Genomic DNA, 19195 nt, shown 5'->3' with positions numbered 1-19195 from the left:
AAGTTCCTTAGGGCACACTGAAGAGCTCACAGTTTAGGTAACAAAAAGTCACACCTATCAGCTACACGGCCCTACTCATACATTATTTGCTTTTAGGATCTCTGTTCTGATTTCATTTGATAGCTACTGCTTGTAGATGTTGCAGAAAAATTCAGCAGGGATATAGGTCTGCTTAAATTTCAAAGGCAGTAGTTTGGAGGAGGCCGATTTACATTTTGTCACTTTGTTCCAGTGATAAGCATCACTTAATAGAGCAACATACCATAATAGATAAACTGGTTGCTTATCCCCTGATGTGGCTCTGGGTCACAGATTAAATATGAGGACTGACAGAGTGGAAGATAAAGTACCACGGAGCACAGAGGAAGAAAACAATGCCTTTTTAAGGCTCGTAAGAAGGAGTTTGCTCCTTCTGGAGTATGGGTTTTAGAGCCAGAAAACAGGCCCAGCTACTTCCTTGACAGTACCCAGAACAAAAATTAAAATATGGGGCCGCTTGTTAAAAAATTAATAAGAATTTCACGACAGCAACAGTGAGCATTAAACCAGGTGTGGGGGCCTGTGTAGGCGACATACCCAGGGCCTTAGGTTCAAAACTCACTCTTGCCTCTCCAACCCTTCCTGGCTTTGGACAAGTCACCCTGAGTCTCCCTTTTTTCACCTGTAAAATTGTGATAACTGAACCTCCCTTGGAGAGTTGTTATGAGGGCGGAATGAAAAGCACCTGACACATGATAGGTGCACATTCTTCTCGGCCTATGTTGTGGGCTCTTCTGCGGTTGTTCTTCAGAGGCATCTTTGACTTTCTACTCTCATTTCCCACTTTCAAAATTTTTCAAAAGGGTATTAGGGTGAATCTTATTAAATGGCCGGTATCTGACGACTTAGGATCTACAAAACAGCAAATAAGAATCAAACGTATGTGTTCCTTAGCACAGCTTGGAACAACTATGGTCCTCAGACCAGGGCAACTGGGCTCTTTCCCCTGCGCCCGAGTTTTGGGGGACACGCGCCCCTACCCCCTGCCCTACTCCCCCGACGCGATCTTCCAGACGCGCTCTTACCCCACGTAACGTGGAGTCCCTGGAGCCCACTCCCCTTCTAGACCAACTCCAGAACCCGGAATTCCGGGATTCATACCCAAACGGCCCTCAGCCTGCTCCAGAACTGTTCGGCCTCTGACCATGGGACTTCTCCCAGCAGGCTGGGCGCAAAACTTAGGCCCCAAGGATGACCACTAGGCCGCAGTTTGGGGTGGATGAGCCGCGCTAGGACTTGCAGGTTGCGTGAGGTAGGAAGTGCGGTAGAGCGGCGTGAGGGTCGGCACGCATGCGCACCAGGCCCCTCGCAGAGCAGCGCGGATCTGGGTGGGAAAACGCGGGCTGGGTCCGTGGCTTCCGTTTGTACGTTTGCCCCTCCTCTCGTGCCCCTCCCTCTCTCTCATATAACGGGCCAGCCTGGCTTTCAAGGTCCCCTATATTATGGCCCCAACCTACTGTTTACAGTTTTATCTGCACACATGCTTCTCTTCACCTCTTCCCAGCTGCTATGATTCCCCCAAGTATTCTGGGCATTTAAAAATACCTCTATGCTTTCTACACGATGCTGTCTCAACCCCTTCTCCCTTTTCTCCACCTGAGGAAATTAATCATCCCTAGGAGTCCTCCCCACCAACCCAACCCTTACCACCAGGCAGGGCTAGATACTACCTATGTCTTTCCCCTGTGATCACAGTATATGTAATTATTATTATTATTATTGCCCTTAGACTGTATGAGGGCTCTTCCAGGGCAGTAAACATGCTTCTTTATGCTTCTTCTTAGTGCCTACCCCAGCACCTGGCACTCAGTCGCCAAAAATTATCTTTCAATGTGCTGTACTCATCAAAATCCCAGCTCCTCCAGTGACCAACTGGCCTTAAGCAAAATTCCCGAAACCAGTCTCCTCTTCCTTAAAATAGAAATGAGCACACTTTCCTTCTTGAATAGTCCTAAAGATTAAATAAAGTAATTCATCAAAATTGCTTCAGCACAATGATAAATAGTATGGGCTCAATAAAGGATATCTATGATTAACTTGGCTCCTATATTCTGATTCTTGGTAACCTGTAGGAGGAAGTAAATAGTCCTTTGAAGCTGGCAGTGTGATTTCTATTTTGATGAGAAAAGTTTGTATTTAATAGCTTAATCTTAATAGAAGTGTGAAAAAATGGGTGTAAAAAAATACCTGAGGTAAGGTAACACTTGCTTGGAAATAGTTTTATTAAAAAGGCACCAAGTCATATTTTTTAAGTAAATTCGTTATGTAACTTGGTAGCCTTCACCAAAATGGGTGAGAAAAATATTACATTACAATCTATTTTGAGAGGTATTCATAATAATATTTATATGTCAATACCTAATTACAGGAAGATAAGAAAATATACCTTTGAGAACTTTTTAAAGAACTTTTCATGGATATATATATATATATAACTATGCTTTTATAACTATTCTTACAAAATGTAGGTATTACTACAAAAATGCTGCAAGCATACATATACACATTCAGCTTAGATTTTTTTTTAAAAAAGGAAAACCTTAATTACAAAAAAATGCTAATAGAAACAGAAAACAATTTTTGAGTTACTCTATAGATCATGTCTGCTATGGTTTGTTACCCCAAATTGTCTATTAGCATATTTTGCAATATTAAATTAAGCTACTGATATTTGCATTATTGCACATCTAAATTCTCTTTTTGAGAAAACAAAAAAAGGAATATTACCTAAGCTTGCAGAAAAAATAAAAATGGTTTTATATAACTTATTTGAATCATATTGCTAATATAGAATAAAATTGACCCACTTTGTTAAAGAACTTGATCTCAATCATTTTCCAAGCTAGTGCAAAATAAAATAAAGTCAGACAATTTTTTTTTCCGCAAAGTATTCACGCTACTATGCTGATAACTGTTTGCTTACAATCTCAACTATGGGAGACTATAAGCCTAACTATCTACAATGGTAATTGTGCTAATTATTTTTCACAATGGCACATCTCACTGCATTTAGATTGACTTAAATCATAGAAGTTGCCAATTTAAAATCCTAAAATATATGAAGATATCTGAGGTTGAGAATTAATAAGTTATGGGTAGGAGAAGATACTACTAGTAAATTTAAGATTTCTAAGGCACAGAAGGAAATCTGGGAAATCTTGTGTATTCTAGGTGGTAGAAATGAAAATTAATAATGGCTTTACAATAATCACAACAATATCATAGTAAAGTAGCTTTTCTTTGAGTTGCCTTTTGTGCTTAAAAGTATAACAAATGGGATATCATCTTTACTCTTGCCATAATGCTAAGACACAAATATTTGAATTCTGAATTGCAGGCCAGAGGAAGCAGAGACTTGCTTATGGAAAGAGATGGCGGAGTTTGCCATTGAGTTCTCTCTCCTTGCTTAAAAGATCCAGGCTGTGCTTTTTGAAGGCTTCAGACTGCAGCCTGAGTTCATCGTAGGCCTTCTGGATCTCATCTACTTTGCACTGAAGATCCCTGACTCTCAAGTTGCTGTCCACAGCCACTGCCTCTTGCTTAAACCGCTCCAGCGCATGCTTCCTGCCCTCATTTGCTATCTCCAACTTTTCCTCAAGCTGGCGGATCTCTGCCTGTTTGTTCTGAAGCACTTTGCCCCTTTCCATGGACAGCTGCAGCAACTCCTCTTTCTCTCTAGTGACGGTCTGCAGCCTGACCTGCAGCTCCTGGCTTAGGCTGCTGTGTGTCTCCTCTGCCTTAGCCATCTGCTCCACAGCCTGCTGGTGCTGCTGCTTGAGAGTCTGCAGCTGGCTGCGCAGCTGTTCTGTCTCCTTGGTGTGGGTGCAGGCCTGCTGGCTCTGTAGCTCCAGCAGCTCCTTCTCCCGCGCCTGTGCCTGGCAGGCAACCTGAGCACACCTCTCCTTCAGCGTCTCTAGCTCCCCAGTGAGGGTCTCACACCGGACTGTGAGCTGTAATACTTTTGCCTCCTCATCCTTCAGAGCCTGGCTGAAGAGGCTGCTATTCTCCAGCCTCAGTTTCTCATTCTCCTCCCTCAGCTTGATGTTCTCACTCTTGTATTCATCCTTGAAGCGGATCATCAACTCGTGGTTGGCTGCTAGGGTCATAAAGCGTTCCTCTAGCTTCCCAGTGTACTCATCCTGGGCCTTGAGCTTCTCAGCCTCCTGCATCATCTTCTCCTCCAGCTCTGCATTGAGCAGCTCTAGGATCTGGCAGCGCTCCAGGGCCTCATCTGACCTCCGCTTCAGGATGCAGATGAGCTGGGACTGATCTTCAATGCGGGAGCGAAGCATAGCCTTCTCGCTCCTCTCCTCCTCTGACAGTCCCCGGAGGTTTGCCAAGGCTTCCCTCAGATCGTCCAGTTCCTTAAACTCCATCTCCTCTTCCTGGTTTTTCAGTTTTTCATTTTGCTTCTCTAAGCGTTCTTCAGGGGGCGAAGTGTCCATCCTGGGAGCCTGCTCTTTCTGGGGCATAGGTGCTCTCATCCACTAAGGGCTGACTACACAGTCTTCTCCTCTCAGATTTCAAAAGCTGCAGGGTGTTGCTAGGGACTCTTGGCACTCCCCAGCAGTTGGTTTTTCCAGTAAGGAGTCCTGTGATTGGTGGACAGGTCTTCAGAATGTTATGAAGTAACAACAGGGGAATCTGGGGGAGTCCAGAGCCAACCTGGTAGGGTTACTTTTGCCTTTCTAACCAATCACAGCTCTCAGTTGTCAACTGTCTCAGTGTCTGGCCGGTACAGCAGAGAGATGCCAACCCCACTCAATCTCCAGCCGGCATCAGGGAAGGAAGCCTGACTCCACCTAATTTCTGGTAGTAGTGAACAAATGAAGCAGGCAATGATATATTTCTCCTCCTCCCCTCTTCAGTTATGGTGTAAATAAATTACTGTTTGTGGAAAAATGGTTGGCTCCTCAAAAATTTGCAGTCTATGAATACAAAGTAGTAGTGGTATTCTGAGAGCCAGGACCCTAAAAGGCTGCATATCTGCACCCCTGACGTTTGGCACAGCTCCCTTTTGGTATTTAAGTATTAAAATAGCAAACCCCAGTGAAATTTCTTTTGTTGTCCTTAGCATTGTCCCCACCTGGGCATAAATACTCTTTATTAGATATTTAACACCCCCTGTTTTTACCCATTATTAAAGTAAGGTTACAGAAGGAAGTTTAGTGAACCATATAAACATTAAAACAGAAGAAATAAGATCCAAATGAAGTTTGCCATTATATACCAAAGTCAACTCCTGATAGATTAAATGTAAACAGAAACTAGAAGAAAATGAAGGTAAACATCAAATCTCTGGGGCTAGGAAGGATTTTTTTTTTTTTTAATGTTAAACATTATGTAAGATCAGAAAGGGAAAGCTTACTCAAAAAGTTATGTATGATTTTTAAAATTATGTGACTTCTGAGGTCTCTCCAGCCCTTTCTTCTACTGGATTTTCCTGACATTTTACTCCTCAGACAAGCCCAACTACTGAAGCCAAACCCAAATCCGCTAACCAGCTCTCCGGCCCTATCTTTTGGTGTTCCTCTGCTTGGAATGCCTTTCCTACTTTGTCCCTTGTCACTCTAGTAAAGCTTTTTATTCTTAGTTAAGAATCATCTCTGAAGTCTTTTCCTGGCCCCGACATGTCCAATTGGCCACTCACGTCTTTTAGTGCATCCACTATAGCCTATTTGTACTTATGGTGGAGGATGTGAAAATTTTATTGCAGTCACTGTTTATCTGCCAGCTTCCCTCTGTTAGACTGTAAGATCCTTAATGGCAGGGACTGTGTCTATTTCATCCTTGATGATTAGACTAGTGCCTGGCACATGGGGGAGATTCAGATAAATGTGTATTAAGTGGAAGGTAAAAATCAAATTGAGAAAAATATCCATAATATGACAGACACTACATCACTACATTTTTTTTTTTTTTTTTTGAGATGGAGTCTCCCTCCATCGCCCAGTCTGGAGTGCAGTGGTGCGATCTCGATTCACTGCAACCTCCACCTCCTGGGCTCAAACAATTCTCCTGCCTCAGTCTCCCAAGTAGCTGGGATTACAGGTACATACCACCACACCCAGCTAATTTTTGTATTTTTAGTAGAGGTGGGGTTTCACCATGTTGGTCAGGCTGGTCTTGAACTCCTGACCTCAAATGATCCACCTGCCTCAGCCTCCCAATGTGCTGAGATTACAGGCATGAGCCACCACACCCAGCCCAGACATTACATTTTTTAAATAAAGATTTTATGCATATTAACAAAACATTAACATCTAAAAAGAAAAATAAACAATTCAATTCACAAAAATGGCCAAGAATTGAACCTCTACAGTGATCCAATAAATACAAGTTAAAATTAGACATAATTTCATGTATCAAATTAGTCAAAAACCTTTCTCTTAAGACTAGCCAAGACTGGAAAGGCGTATTGAAATAGGCACTCTCTTAAACTGTTGGTGAAAGTCAGTTGACAGTAGGTATTGAGAAAGTAAGATATTTTTATGGCTTTTGAACTAGTAATTCTTCTGGGGAGACCTTTGCTTAGGAAATAATCTGAAATAAAACATTTTGCTCAAAAGTTTTCATTGTAGTGTGGTTTGTAACAACTAAAAGTTGGAAACCCAAGTGTTCAAAAAAAGAGGAATGGTTACAAAAATTATGATATATTCATACAACAAATACTGTGCAGCCACTAAACATTATTACATTTATAGGTAATTTTTAATCGCACGGAAAAGTCTTATGTTAGAAATATAACTGAAAAAGCAAAATACAAAACTTAAAATTCAGATGATTTCAATCCTGTGAAAATTAAGGGTAGGGAAAAGAGTTGACTATTCCTGTAGTCACAGTTTCTGGTGGTCAGACTTACTATCTCCCAAGTCATTATGATAAGGGAAAACCCTGGGTGTCAATATAGATATGGGATGAATTTTTAAATGCTTCAGATTTCACTGGGAGCAAAACAAATCTGAAAGAAGAGTTTCAGGATTTTCCCTCACTGTCAAAGATCAATAGGTCTCATATTTCAAATCCTGAATTTCTTATCTATGGAAACCAAGACTGAGGACTGGGGAAATTTCCTAAGCTGAAATTTTAACAACTACATAAACAATAGGATATTGAAGTTTTGTGAAGTGAGTTCCAAAGACTTTAAAAATGTGAATTAAACTTATTTGTAATTTTTCCACATTTCTCTTCTGTCCTTTTCCTTAAATTTCAAGCTTCATATGCTTAAATGGAGCTCATCTAGTCATTTTCAAGGCAAATGACTAGAGAGTTAGGATGGTCCTCTTAAATAAAAGGGTCTTACAAACACTGAAAATTTTATTTGTTGATTATATGGTTGTCTGATATCGTAAAGTGAATTCACAAAATATATTTCCAAAGGGGAGGAAAAGAGTTCAGAAAAATACTCAAAAAATATACATACCCTTTTTTTTTTTTTTTTTTAATACCAGTCAGGGTCTCACTGTGTTGCCCAAGCTGGAGTGCAGTAGTGTGATCATAGCTCACTGCAGTCTTGAATTCCCGGGCTCAAGCAATCTTCCTGCCTCAGCCTCCCAAGCAGCTAGGACTACAGGTGTGTACCACCATGTCCAGCTAAATTTTCAACATTTAAAAAAGCTTGTATTTCTTTTTTGCAAATATATTTTAATACCCGTTTCTATTAAATTTGTATTTACATTATTTTAAATAACATACATCTATAGATTATTTATCAAGGCCAAGAATCTGATAAGATCCTAATCAATATTCATTCATTTATTCAATAAACATTTGCAAGGTTGTTTACAATGCTAGGTGCTAAAAATATATTAATAAAATAGATACGGTCACTATCCTCAAATAACTTAGTTTAGTAATCACTTTGGTTCCTCTCTGTCGTGGTTGTCTTCTTTGCTCAATCTTTTTTTCTAGCTATACTCCTAAAAGTATCCTGTATATTCCCTTCCCAGAGATCCAAGGTGACCAGTGCTCTCCCTAGTGGTGACCAATGAGTCCTCTCCACTTATCTTCACGTCTTTCCATGCCTCCCTCCCTTTTAAAACTACCATTTACAGAGCTCTTCTAGGTAGTGGGCATTTATTTGTACATCTTTCACTTAATTCTAATGATATTCTTGAAGGGTAGGCATTATTATCCACATTTTATAGATTACAGGTAACAAAGAAACCAAGGTTCAGAGAGGTTAAGCAAATTATCTCATGTCACCCAGAAAATAAGTGATACAGCCAGAATTCAAGTCTAGATCTTTTTGATACCAAAGCCCATGATCTTAGATCACACTTCATTTGTCCATTTGATCATTCATTCATCTCACATAGACTGAGAAACTATTATATCTAAGATTGAAGTCCCAACTCTCAGGATGATTACAGTTTAGTGACAGAGACAGATAAACAGATAACAACAATTCAGTGTGACCACTGCTAAAGTAATCATGGATAAATTAGACATCACTCTTTTCAAAAATACAGTGGTAAACACTGGATATTACTGAAGGCACAAAGAAGGGATACAAAACCAGTCTTGGATGGAAGGGGCATATTAGTCAAGATTGTTTTAATAGAAACCCAATTCAATTTAGCTAAGCAAGTGGAAATATATTGGCTCACAGAAAGTGCACTGAAGGAGCTCAGAGAGTCAAAGCAGGAGTGGCAGAAACTAGGTAGGACCCCAAGAACCAAAACTGCAGATGCAAAGCCACCAGAACTCTTTATTTCTCCATCTATTTCTCATCTCTATTGTAGACAGGGTGGATGTGTGATTTTCTCCAGTCACAGTTTGCACCAAGGACAGGGTAGTTCCACTGAATTTATGTGGGGATGGGATCTGTAACAGTGGAAAGAAAAGAAAGCAAAAATTTTGAGGCTAGTGGCAAGAGAGTGGTTGACTGGATAGAGGAGTGACAGTGGGAGGTGACTGATAGGGGTTTGAGGGATGGAGTCCACAATGACTTTTAAAAATAATGTTACAGAATAATGAACTGAAAGCTGAGAGCACAGAAGATTTTGGTCAGAGTGGGATGTTTACATTTAATGCTTCAATGGTAGAACTTCCCAGTTACAAGGAAGTTCATGGATTTGTGTGGCTGAAAAGGAATAGAGGTTGAGGACATTCAAATTGAGGAGGTGAAGGAACTAAGAAGCCAGGGTGTCTGATGAACATTCATATGCTGTAGAGTCAGGTGCCAGGGTCATCAATGAATGAGTTGAAAAGGATGGTAGAGGACAAGAATGAGTGGAAGGGATAATCATAACAGCAAACATTTATAGAATGCTATCTGTCAAAAGTGAGCACTATATTGATTCATTTATTTTCACCTATAGAGTAGGCACAATGTCCCCCCTTTCTTTTTTTTTCTTTATTTTTTTTTTTTTTACAGATGAGACACAAAGAAGTTAGATAACCTGTCCTAGGTCACACAGCTACTAAGTGGTTTAACTGAGATTCAAATCCAAGCTGCCTGTTTCTGGAGGTCACTTAACCATTACACTGTACTCCCTTCCTGATAACGCTGTACTCCTTTCTAAGGCTGTACAACACACAGCCTTAGAAACATTTGCAGGAAGAGAGAGGAGCAATGATCTGAAATCTGATCCCACATCCTGATTGAGGTACTGGGTGTGAGAGAGTGAGTCTTCTTTTTGTAAGGTTGAAGGAGAACCAGTTCTTTTAGAAAAAGCCAGCCAAAGAAATAGAGGGAATAGTCTGTGATTGAATCAAGTATGTGGGGACATGTTTTTTATAAAACAAACTAGTGAATAAGCCTGGGAGAGTGAAGATGAGAGTAGATGAGAGAGCAATCCCAAAGCAGAATGGGAATGAAAGTACAGTGGAAGGAGATATTTGGGGCTTTTTACTCCTATAGTGAGTATGGATGCCAGGGATCTGAAAAGATGTCTAAGCAAGTTCCCTGGAAAATACAGCCGAGGGGAAGGGTGGTAGGCATCTCTGAAAGAAGCTAGCCTAGGTTAACAGTAACCATGCTTTGGGTGGACTGCCAGATCATGTGAGAAGTCCATGGAGTTCCCAGGATCCTCACCACCTACTTAGAAGCTACAGCAGTCATGGTAAGTGGAGGAACTTAGGCCTCTCTGAAAAGAGTCAGCAGTGACCCTTAGAAATTTTACTTCATTTTAAAAATAATGGTATTTTGAAATATTTTCACTTGAGGTAGAAACAAATTGCATGTATGCCTAGCTCTTGATTTCGCCAGTGTCTATATAACATCCCATTCTTCTAATAACGAACCATTTTCCTTTGGCCACATGGTGGGCACATTACCCAGGCTAGGTGAATCATATTATACCATCCACAGTGAATGGTCCAATAGGTGGGCATATGACACAGACCTGGCCAGTTTCCACCATAGGTCTCTCAAGCTGAATCTAGGAAAAAGAAGTGCTTTAGCTGAGAGGCTGTGATGCTGAACCTCGCTGAGGTGCTATTTCTCACTCCCTGAAGGACAGAGATCCCATCTGAGTTTCTGGTTCCAGCCTGCAGGTCCCCAAAATAACCTAGGTTCCTGCAGTACTTCTTTATTCCGTGACCTAACCTAGTATATTTCCAATAAATCTTCCTTTCTGGCTTATTTGCAGTTGGGCTTCTGAAAACAAAACAAAACAAAACAAAACAAAAAGCCCTAAAATATGCAGTTCAAGAAAATGCCTCCAGCTTAAAAAAATGTACTTTGAAGTTTTAGCAGGGTCTTTGCCTAAAAGTTACACTGGCACAAAAGCATGTCAACCCGAGTTCACTAAAGAATTCAAGTTGCCTACATTTTTTTAAAAGAGACAGGATATCTCTGTGTCTCCCAGGCTGGAGTGCAGTGGCACAATCAAAGCTCACTGCAGCCTCAAACTCCTAGGCTCAAGCGATTCTCCCACCTCAGCCTCCCAAGTAGCCAGGACTACAGGCACACACCACCAAGCCCGGCTAACTTTTTTAGTTTTTCTAGAGATGGCATCTTGCTATGCTGCCCAGGTTGGTCTTGAACTCCTCAATCAATGCTCTTGCCTCAGCCTCCCAAAATGTTGGATTTACAAGCATGAGCCACCACACCCAGCCATGCTTACATTTCATAGAGCATGAAGCTCACACTTGGCCTTCCTTTTGAACCAGGAGAGATTCACTTTATGATTTACACTTTCTTTTTCATGTGAAACATCTCCTTGGACTTCTTGAGTCAGTCAGAAGTGCTGCGGATAGATGCAAGGAAGGTGGGGGGTTCTATTGTCCACTTTGGTGTTTTGAAGATGAGGGATCGGGAGATAGGACAAGGCAGGCAGTCCTGGTCCTAGATGGAGAGATAATGGAGCCAATCTCATTAGTGCTCCAGAGCTGGCCAGATGCTGGTTTTACAGGTAACTGAAAGGCTGAGAAAGTCACATGTACTATGATGTGGCAGAAGCCAGAACCGGGTTTGTGCTTCTGCCACTGTGCTCTAGGAAGTGTGACTCTAATTAGCTCATTTTGCCCTTCCTTAAGTTCACAGCAGGAACGGGAAATAGAGCTGGACTAAGCACTCTAATAGAAAACCTGGGTTGGGAGACCGAGGTGGGCAATTCACAAGGTCAGGAATTCTCAAGACCAGCCTGGCCAACATGGTAAAACACCATCTCTACTAAAAATACAAAAATTGGCCAGGCATGGTGGTGGGCACCTGTAATCCCAGCTACTCAGGAGGCTGAGGCAGGAGAATTGCTTGAACCCAGAAAGCAGAGGTTGCAGTGAGCCGAGATCACGCCATTGCACTCCGGCCTGGGTGACTGAGCGAGACTCCATCTCAAAAAAAAAAAAAAAAGACCTGAGGAGACAATGGAAAGGGCATTGACCTAGGTTAGTTGCTCTTATTGGCAAGTGGGTAGAAGATTCTAGTATCTGTTTGGGAAAAGAGGCAAGTATTCTAGTTGTTTTCAATGACATTTATGAGATGCTTGTTGTAAGATCCCAAGTTCACCTGTCACTCAGGCTTTCTTGAACCTACATTAAATCAGTGCTTGTTTTGAGAAAATTAAGCTGGTTGGGTCCTAAGGAAGAGTAATGTGCTTCATATACTAAAATCATCCCCAAAGCATTTTAACTACTTAAAAAAAAATCCTTGAGATCTGCTATGTCCTTTAAAACAAAATAAATAAAAATAAAAATCCTACTCTTAATAACATAGCCAAAGTTGCCCACTTAGGGGAGATGATTCCCAGAATTGCAGTGAAGACTGTAGAAATATTAGCCCAGAAGAAGTTCATTAGCCTTGTTAGGAAATTTAGATGTTTAGAATTCCTAAAATATTTTATTTAAAATGAGAAGTCAGGCTAATTTTCTAATACAATTTAAATCAAATGATAATTTATTCTAAGGGTTTTTACAAAATACTTTATGAAAATTTTACATACATAAGAAGTACAGTATAACTGAACAACTTACATTCTAATTAAAACTTTGTTGTAAAACATGTTTGTGACTACTCTTTGCTGCTTTCATATAATAAAGTTATAAGAAAAACAATCATATATATGCAGGGTTTTAAAAAAATAAACTCATAAAAATACAGGCTTGAGACCTATCTTAGAATTAAGTCAAAACAAGCCAACAACTGAATTTTACCTATGGCCAGTGGGTGGCACTAAAATACATTTGAGGCTTGTTTTAACTGCCTGTTTTCTCAAGGCAGAAAACACCAGTAAATTCAGTCTCATTGTCCTAACATGGAATTCCACATTTTATTAGAGATTGCAGAGTAAATAGTTTCTTAAGACCCACCTTTTTTTTTTTTTATCATCACTGATGTTCTGTCTCCGTTCCCCGCCCCACTTTGAGTATCTTTCTGCTATTTTTTCCCACAGCCTACAAAGGTCCCGCAAGGGTACCAGACCCTCTTAACTGTGGCACAGAATTGTGGTGTGAAACACATGATGGCAAACAAGAACATTTTGCTTATTAGCAATACCCCATGTTTAATGCTCTGGGGCAACTTTTTCTTTGAAGCAGCAGCAGACGTTCAATTTTCCTAGCTTGTTCAGATATCTTCTTTAATGTTAGAGTCACAAATTATACATTTTGTTATTATTCAAATCCCTTGGGCCTTGTAATCAAAGAAGCACATGCAGATTGACTTTTACATGCTGTGTAGTATTCCTTAGTTGCAATAGATAGAAAGTGAGGATATTTGTCCACCTACTCAGATTTTCAAGATCAGATTCCACGGGTTTAGTAGTTTCAGTGGAGGAGCCAGTGGAATTTGGGCTCATTTGGAAATCTTGGCAATCAAAAGCATTCGGAGAGGCAGTGTTGCTTCAATCCAAGTATTGGGGGAGTTTACCATCTTCTCCCAGAGAGCAACTTCCTCTGAAGTAGAGTCCATCCAGTCCACTTCAGTCCCGTAACTTTTACCTGAAAAAAGGAAGCTTTGTATTTATAAAGAAACAGCTCATTGGGGGTGGGGAAAAGAGGGAAAGTCATTCCCTAATTATAACCACCAGTGGAAGCTAAGAAGAGCTTTCTTCACTGGGAGGGCAGATGTGAAACTCAATATAAGGAAGAACTGTTCAACTGTCTGAGTGACTCCATTTTTGTGATCATTGCCATAATTCCCAGAGCAATGATTTTTCTTCAAGTTAATGTAAAGGCCAGATGAATGAATATTCATCAGGGAATAAGGGAGTTAGGAGGACTCCTGTACTGGGTTGGAGATGACACTGGATGAGCTCTAGGTTAGTGTGACTGAGGCTTTAGTGTCTAACAGACTCAATTTTGAATCTTGGCTCTGCCACTTTGTAGCTGTGTTACTTACTTTCTTGAACTATCAGTTCCTTTGGGGGTAACATTAGTAACTACCTCATAGACTTGTGAGGATTCAATGAAATAATGTAAATAAAGCATTTAATACAGTGACTGGTGCTCCATAAATGTTACTGTTATTACTCAAAGCATACATTTAGGACTATAAATATTTTTACAGGGCAGACTAGTGATGAAGGCTTTTCTGTCCCTGCCACTGCCACAATAACTTAAGCTCTATATGGACAGACACTTCACCCTGTTAATCCTCGTATCTGGAGCCCTTGGCACACAATCTGACATTTCTTTACTCATTTATTTCACTACACTTAACAGATATCTGTTTTCAGGATATCTCAGTTTTCACTGGGAAGAAGCAAAGCAACAAACAAACCTCCAGTCTCTCTGGAAAAATTTGGCTCATGGAGAATTAAAAATGTAGCAACAACAGTACCTGTTCCAAAGCCAATCCGAAGACCTCCCAAAAATTGGTTGGTTAATTTGTAATGGTCCCAGACAGTAAGCTCTACACAGGCTTCCGTCAGATCTTCAGGCCTGAACCCATCATACACCATAGTGTGGTTGAAAATAGGGTTGGTGGTTTTCCCTACAGCTCTTGTCTTCTGGCGACTTTTCCTGCTTGTATCTGGAAGGATGGTACTACAAAAAGAGGCATGATTGTGGGAGCATTTTAGTAAGATAGTGAACATTCATGCTTTCAATACATAACAACACAGCTACTAAAGATTGACAATGGAGGAAAAGATGTGGAGAGATAGTGGTGGTGGTGGTGGTGGTCTGGCAGACAGTGGGGTGTGGGGTAGGGGCACATCATGCTGAAAAGACTCTGGACCTAAAGTCAGCTACACTTGGTTTGAATCCTGACTCTGCTACCTCCTGGGTATGCATTTTAGGGAAAGTTACGCAACCTCACAGACACTTGCTTCTTCATCTAGAAAATGGGAATGGTGATGCTGATTTCATAAGGTCAAAATTAGAATTAAATAACATATGCAAAACACTTAGCTCCATGCCTGCATTTAGTAAGTGCTTAATATGCTAGTAATCACTTGAGGATTCTTTTAAAATTTGGAAGCACAGGCTATCCTGATTAGCTGTGATAGCCTAAGACATTTGTGTTATACAGAATAGAAAAAGAAGACTCCAAATTGCTAGATTTGACTTCAGAAATAAATCACGTAATTTTTTTTTACAATCACTTACATTTCATTTATGATAACAATTAAATGAACTTTAACCTACCATGCCTCTTATAAGTGGCAATATAAGACAATACAAGTGGCAATACAAGGCAAGAAGGTCTGTGAATGGTCTCAGAATGTGACTGACTGACTTGGTCTCAGAATGAGGCTGACTTGAGCCAAAAAATCTCACCAGCTGACATCCATAAAGAGTACGTGTAGGGAAAAATCATAAATAATATCATCTATGCTACTTGGATATATGTCACATATATATTTATTTATTTAATAGAGAAGGAGTTTTGCTATGTTGACCAGGCTGGTCTCGAACTCCTGGGCTCAAGTGATTCGTCCGCCTTGGCCTCCCAAAGTGCTGGAATTAGAGGTGTGAGACAACTCGCCCTACCAGATATATGTCACATATATTTAAAAAGCTACAGTTGGTCTTCTGGTAGACTACATATAAATAAAATTAGCGAAACTAGGAGAGTGCACTAATATCTGTTTAGTTATTATTTACTAGATGCCAGCCATTTTATATGTATAACAGAGAAGAGTTTGCCATTTAAAAACCCAGACTGTCTCAAGCTCTTAGTAAGGGTTGATTAACAAATCATTTTCCATATATGTGCAGTCTCATACAATGACCCTTTGCAAATAGGCCACAAAACAGGTGGGACAAAGGAGAGAAGGAATTCTCCCTCTCCATAAAGGAGTCAAGGGGTGTGACATCTTACCATTAGAAATTTAATAAACTTTTGAACTGATTATTGCCCTCACCAACAGATGTTTTCCCTAGAAGACATTACATACTGAGTATGAGGTCTCTAGTTTCATTTGACCTCTTACTTTATGATTTTAAAGCTAAATGAAGCCTTAAGAGTTCATGATATAGATTCCTCCAATTCATGTTTCCATTATCCCAAGTAAATTCATTTAAATTATGAATAATGAGTCAGCATTACAGATATAGAGAACCGAAACTAACCAGCAAAGGCCAGGCTATAGAACTGATACAGACAGAGTTATCAATACTATTACCATTTAACAAAAGAATTTAGATGACTTCCCCTTAGCAGTGGTAGATCAAGGCATTCCTTCACCCAGATATGCACTTCTCCAGTTGTAGGAAGCTTTTTACCTATAATAGAAAAAGAAGAGAAAATTTTCACTGCCAGTTCTCTCTTGGCAATACTGCATCCAAAGCTGTCAGCCTAAAAATGTTCTGGCATGGAGATACTAGCTAGTACTTGATGATATCATCTGAACTGATTAAATCTATACAGTCTTAACTAAGTCTTTCATAATCTGGTTTCACTGAACTCAGCTCTATAAAAATAATTCATATTGACTGTAAGTACAGAGTATTACATCATTCATATATCATTCGTTTGGGGTTTTCTTGGTTCAACAAAATCAGACATCAGGAATGTGAATCATTCATTTATAGTTATATTCAAAACATCTCAATGAAATGCATATACCTTCCAAATATTAATACCAATATCAATTGGTGCTAGTGGAAGCCATTTAAAACATATTTGAGTGTAAAGTACCCAAAACAGGTATTGGCTAAGGTAGTCATTTTTAAGAGTAGTTATACCTTTTTTTTTTTTTTTTTTTTTTGAGACATGGTCTTACTCTGTCACCCAGCTTGGAGTTCAGTGGTGCAATCATGGCTCACTGCAGCCACAACCTCCTGGGCTCAAGTGATCCTCCTACCTCAGCCCTCCCGGAGTACCTGCGACTACAGGCATGTGCCACCACACTTGGCTAATTTTTAAATTTTTGTGGAGACAGAGTTTCGTCATGTTGCCCAGGCGTGTCTTGAACTCCTAAGCTCAAGGGATCCACCTGCCTCAGCCTCCTAAAGTGTTGGGATTACAGGGGTGAGCCACCACACCCGGTCAAGAGTGATTATACATTTTATAGGGATATTGTATGTACATATGTAATAGTTAATATTATGGGCAGATAGTTACTAAGAACTTGGCTTAGTCTTAAATTGTTGTCTAGACTGAGTTCATATGAACAGAGGAATGCCACCAGATTTTTCTGACTGGGTTAGCTCAATCAGTCAACCAAACAGTATTTAGTGAGCATCTATCATACGCTCATCTCTATGCTATGCTAGGAACATCATTAGATATACAGAGAATACATGAAATAATCTATGCCCTTGGGAAATGTTTATAGTTATGCCGGAGAGAATAATTCAAATAAAATGATAAAAATGTAATATACAGTGAAACTCCAAGTTATTACTGCAATGTTCTAGAAGATGATATGATCAGTGAGATCTAATATAGTTAGGAAAAGCTTTATGGAGGAAATGGGGCTTCGTCTAAGATTTTGGTAGGTTGAGGAGAAGAGGAAGCCATTTCAAGGAAGAAAAACTACATGGGCAAAAATTCAGACATGGTGGCACCCATCACAACACACAATACCCCTGCCCTCTACTACCAAGTGATAGAAGGTAAAAGGAAAATGGGGTTTTTATGAATGTTGACTTTAAATGTTAGAATACAAATTATATGCAAAAGAATCTACGTTTTAGGAAAATCCAGAAGTTACAAGGTGGTAGTCTGACAGCAATCTGGCCTGAAAATATGCTTTGCTTGCCCTCTAATTCTTTCTTTTTGTGTGGGCAGTATAAACTACATTAGAATGCTTTTCTTTAGTTCAGTCACTATCCTCACCATCAATTATTTCTTCCATCTCACTAGCTTCACTGCCTGGTTACTGAAAGCATTTGAGTTTACACCCCCTGATTTCAGCCATAATGTTCATACAGATTCTTAAAGAGATTAACTTGGGGAACTCGCTTGGGAAATGGATCAAGGAGCTGGCTGGCATTCATTTCCTGCTAGTCTCTTGCTGCTTAACTGGGCTGAAGACCTGACAAGGAAGCAACTGATAATCTTGAGGGAAAAGCTTTATCTCTTAATGAGACCCTGAGAGTGGAGGGCCAATGAGCTTTAAATTCTCTGGAGTCCTACTAATTCCCACCTGTGAAAAAGAACACTCAAGTTTTATTCTTATAGCACTATCAATAGGTCCAAATTCTGAACAAAGGAATACACAAATTCTGAATACAGGTCATTCATATTGTGCAGATACAAACTTTTTGGAGAGTGAGGTGAAACCTAAGGACTATAAACTAAACTAAAAAAAAAAAAAAAATGAGAATTTTCTCATAGAAACAGAAAGTAGAATGACGATTACCAAAGCTGGCAGTAGGGGAAAAGGAAATTGTTGGTTAACAGATACAGAGTTTCAGATTTGCAAGATGAAAAGGTTCTGGAGATCTGTTTCCCAACAGTGTGAATATACTTAGAATTACTGAGCTGTACACTTAAAAATGGTGAAGATGGTAGATTTTATGGTTTTTGCCACAATAACAAAAAAAGTACTTTCTTATTTATAACTGTGAATAGACTCAATGGTCTATATGTTACTAACTTGATAAGTTTGTTTAGGGCCTCACCTTTGAAAATGCATAATAAATACTGGGAGAAGAGAACGATAGGGAAAGGAAATAAATCTGAATGGAAAATCATTACATACCAGGGACTGGCTCTGGGACATACTGGAGAGCTAGTTTCATTTCACCTCTGTTTTCCGCTTCAAGGGCAACTGGTGCTGTCTGAAAAGTGAAGAAATGTCAGCAGGTGTGAGACAGACTTTTCATCCTGTTTGTTGGTACAGGTCCTATTAGAAAACCATATCTGTCCCATTTCTGGGACCATGTGTCACTCATGAGTGCTCTGGATTAAAATTTATCTCTGCATCAGAACTAGACTGTTGCCTTAATACCTGGGAAAGCTAGGCTGTATATGTTGGAAAATCTTGCAGGATACTCAGAAAATATTTCAAGGCCTTTAGTCTCAAAGATGGTGAAGAAACCAGAATGGCTTTCTTGGAGATGGGAGAGGTTTCTTAGAATGCTTTAATCTTAATCAAAATATAAATATTTTGTTAGCTATTCAGCCAGCATATATAACAATTTATTTGTACTCCCTTTATTTGAAGGAGTATGAGACAGTGTGTGAAAGTAAGGGGGAAAAGGCTATATCTTACATTTTCAAAGCTGCACTAATCTGATTATTTTAGGCCAAATGCAAGGAAGTCTGTAAGTACAACAAAGATTGAACAAGAATTTTTTTTTTTTTTTTTTTTTT

General features: G+C 39.8%; 2 protein-coding genes across 11 annotated transcripts in view; both read right to left on the bottom strand.

The window, feature by feature from the left end:
* Positions 1-3186: 3186 nt before the first annotated feature.
* Positions 3187-4666, bottom strand: CCDC89 (coiled-coil domain containing 89). The gene has a single exon (XM_011938512.1). The coding sequence runs from the start codon at positions 4521-4523 to the stop codon at positions 3399-3401; it is 1125 nt and encodes a 374-aa protein (XP_011793902.1). The 5' UTR covers positions 4524-4666; the 3' UTR covers positions 3187-3398.
* Positions 4667-12297: 7631 nt separating this feature from the next.
* The window catches only part of SYTL2 (synaptotagmin-like 2), a 120926-nt gene continuing 114028 nt past the window's right edge, over positions 12298-19195 (bottom strand). For 6 of the 10 annotated variants that reach the window (XM_011938505.1, XM_011938507.1, XM_011938511.1 and 3 more), the window contains 4 exons: positions 18582-18660; positions 16056-16155; positions 14267-14472; positions 12298-13425 (listed from right to left, as the gene is read on the bottom strand). In XM_011938505.1, the coding sequence (XP_011793895.1) occupies positions 13280-13425; positions 14267-14472; positions 16056-16155; positions 18582-18660 (531 nt within the window). In that variant the 3' untranslated portion in view covers positions 12298-13279. The remainder of the gene's footprint in view (positions 13426-14266; positions 14473-16055; positions 16156-18581; positions 18661-19195) is intronic. The other 4 variants (XM_011938504.1, XM_011938501.1, XM_011938502.1 and 1 more) reach the window with 1 other exon arrangement.

This window comes from Colobus angolensis, unplaced genomic scaffold, assembly GCF_000951035.1.
Source record: "Colobus angolensis palliatus isolate OR3802 unplaced genomic scaffold, Cang.pa_1.0 Scaffold174, whole genome shotgun sequence".
In the NCBI taxonomy this organism is placed as follows: Eukaryota; Metazoa; Chordata; class Mammalia; order Primates; family Cercopithecidae; genus Colobus; species Colobus angolensis.
Note: the sequence above shows the minus strand (reverse complement) of the source record. Positions and strands in the feature narration are given on the sequence as shown.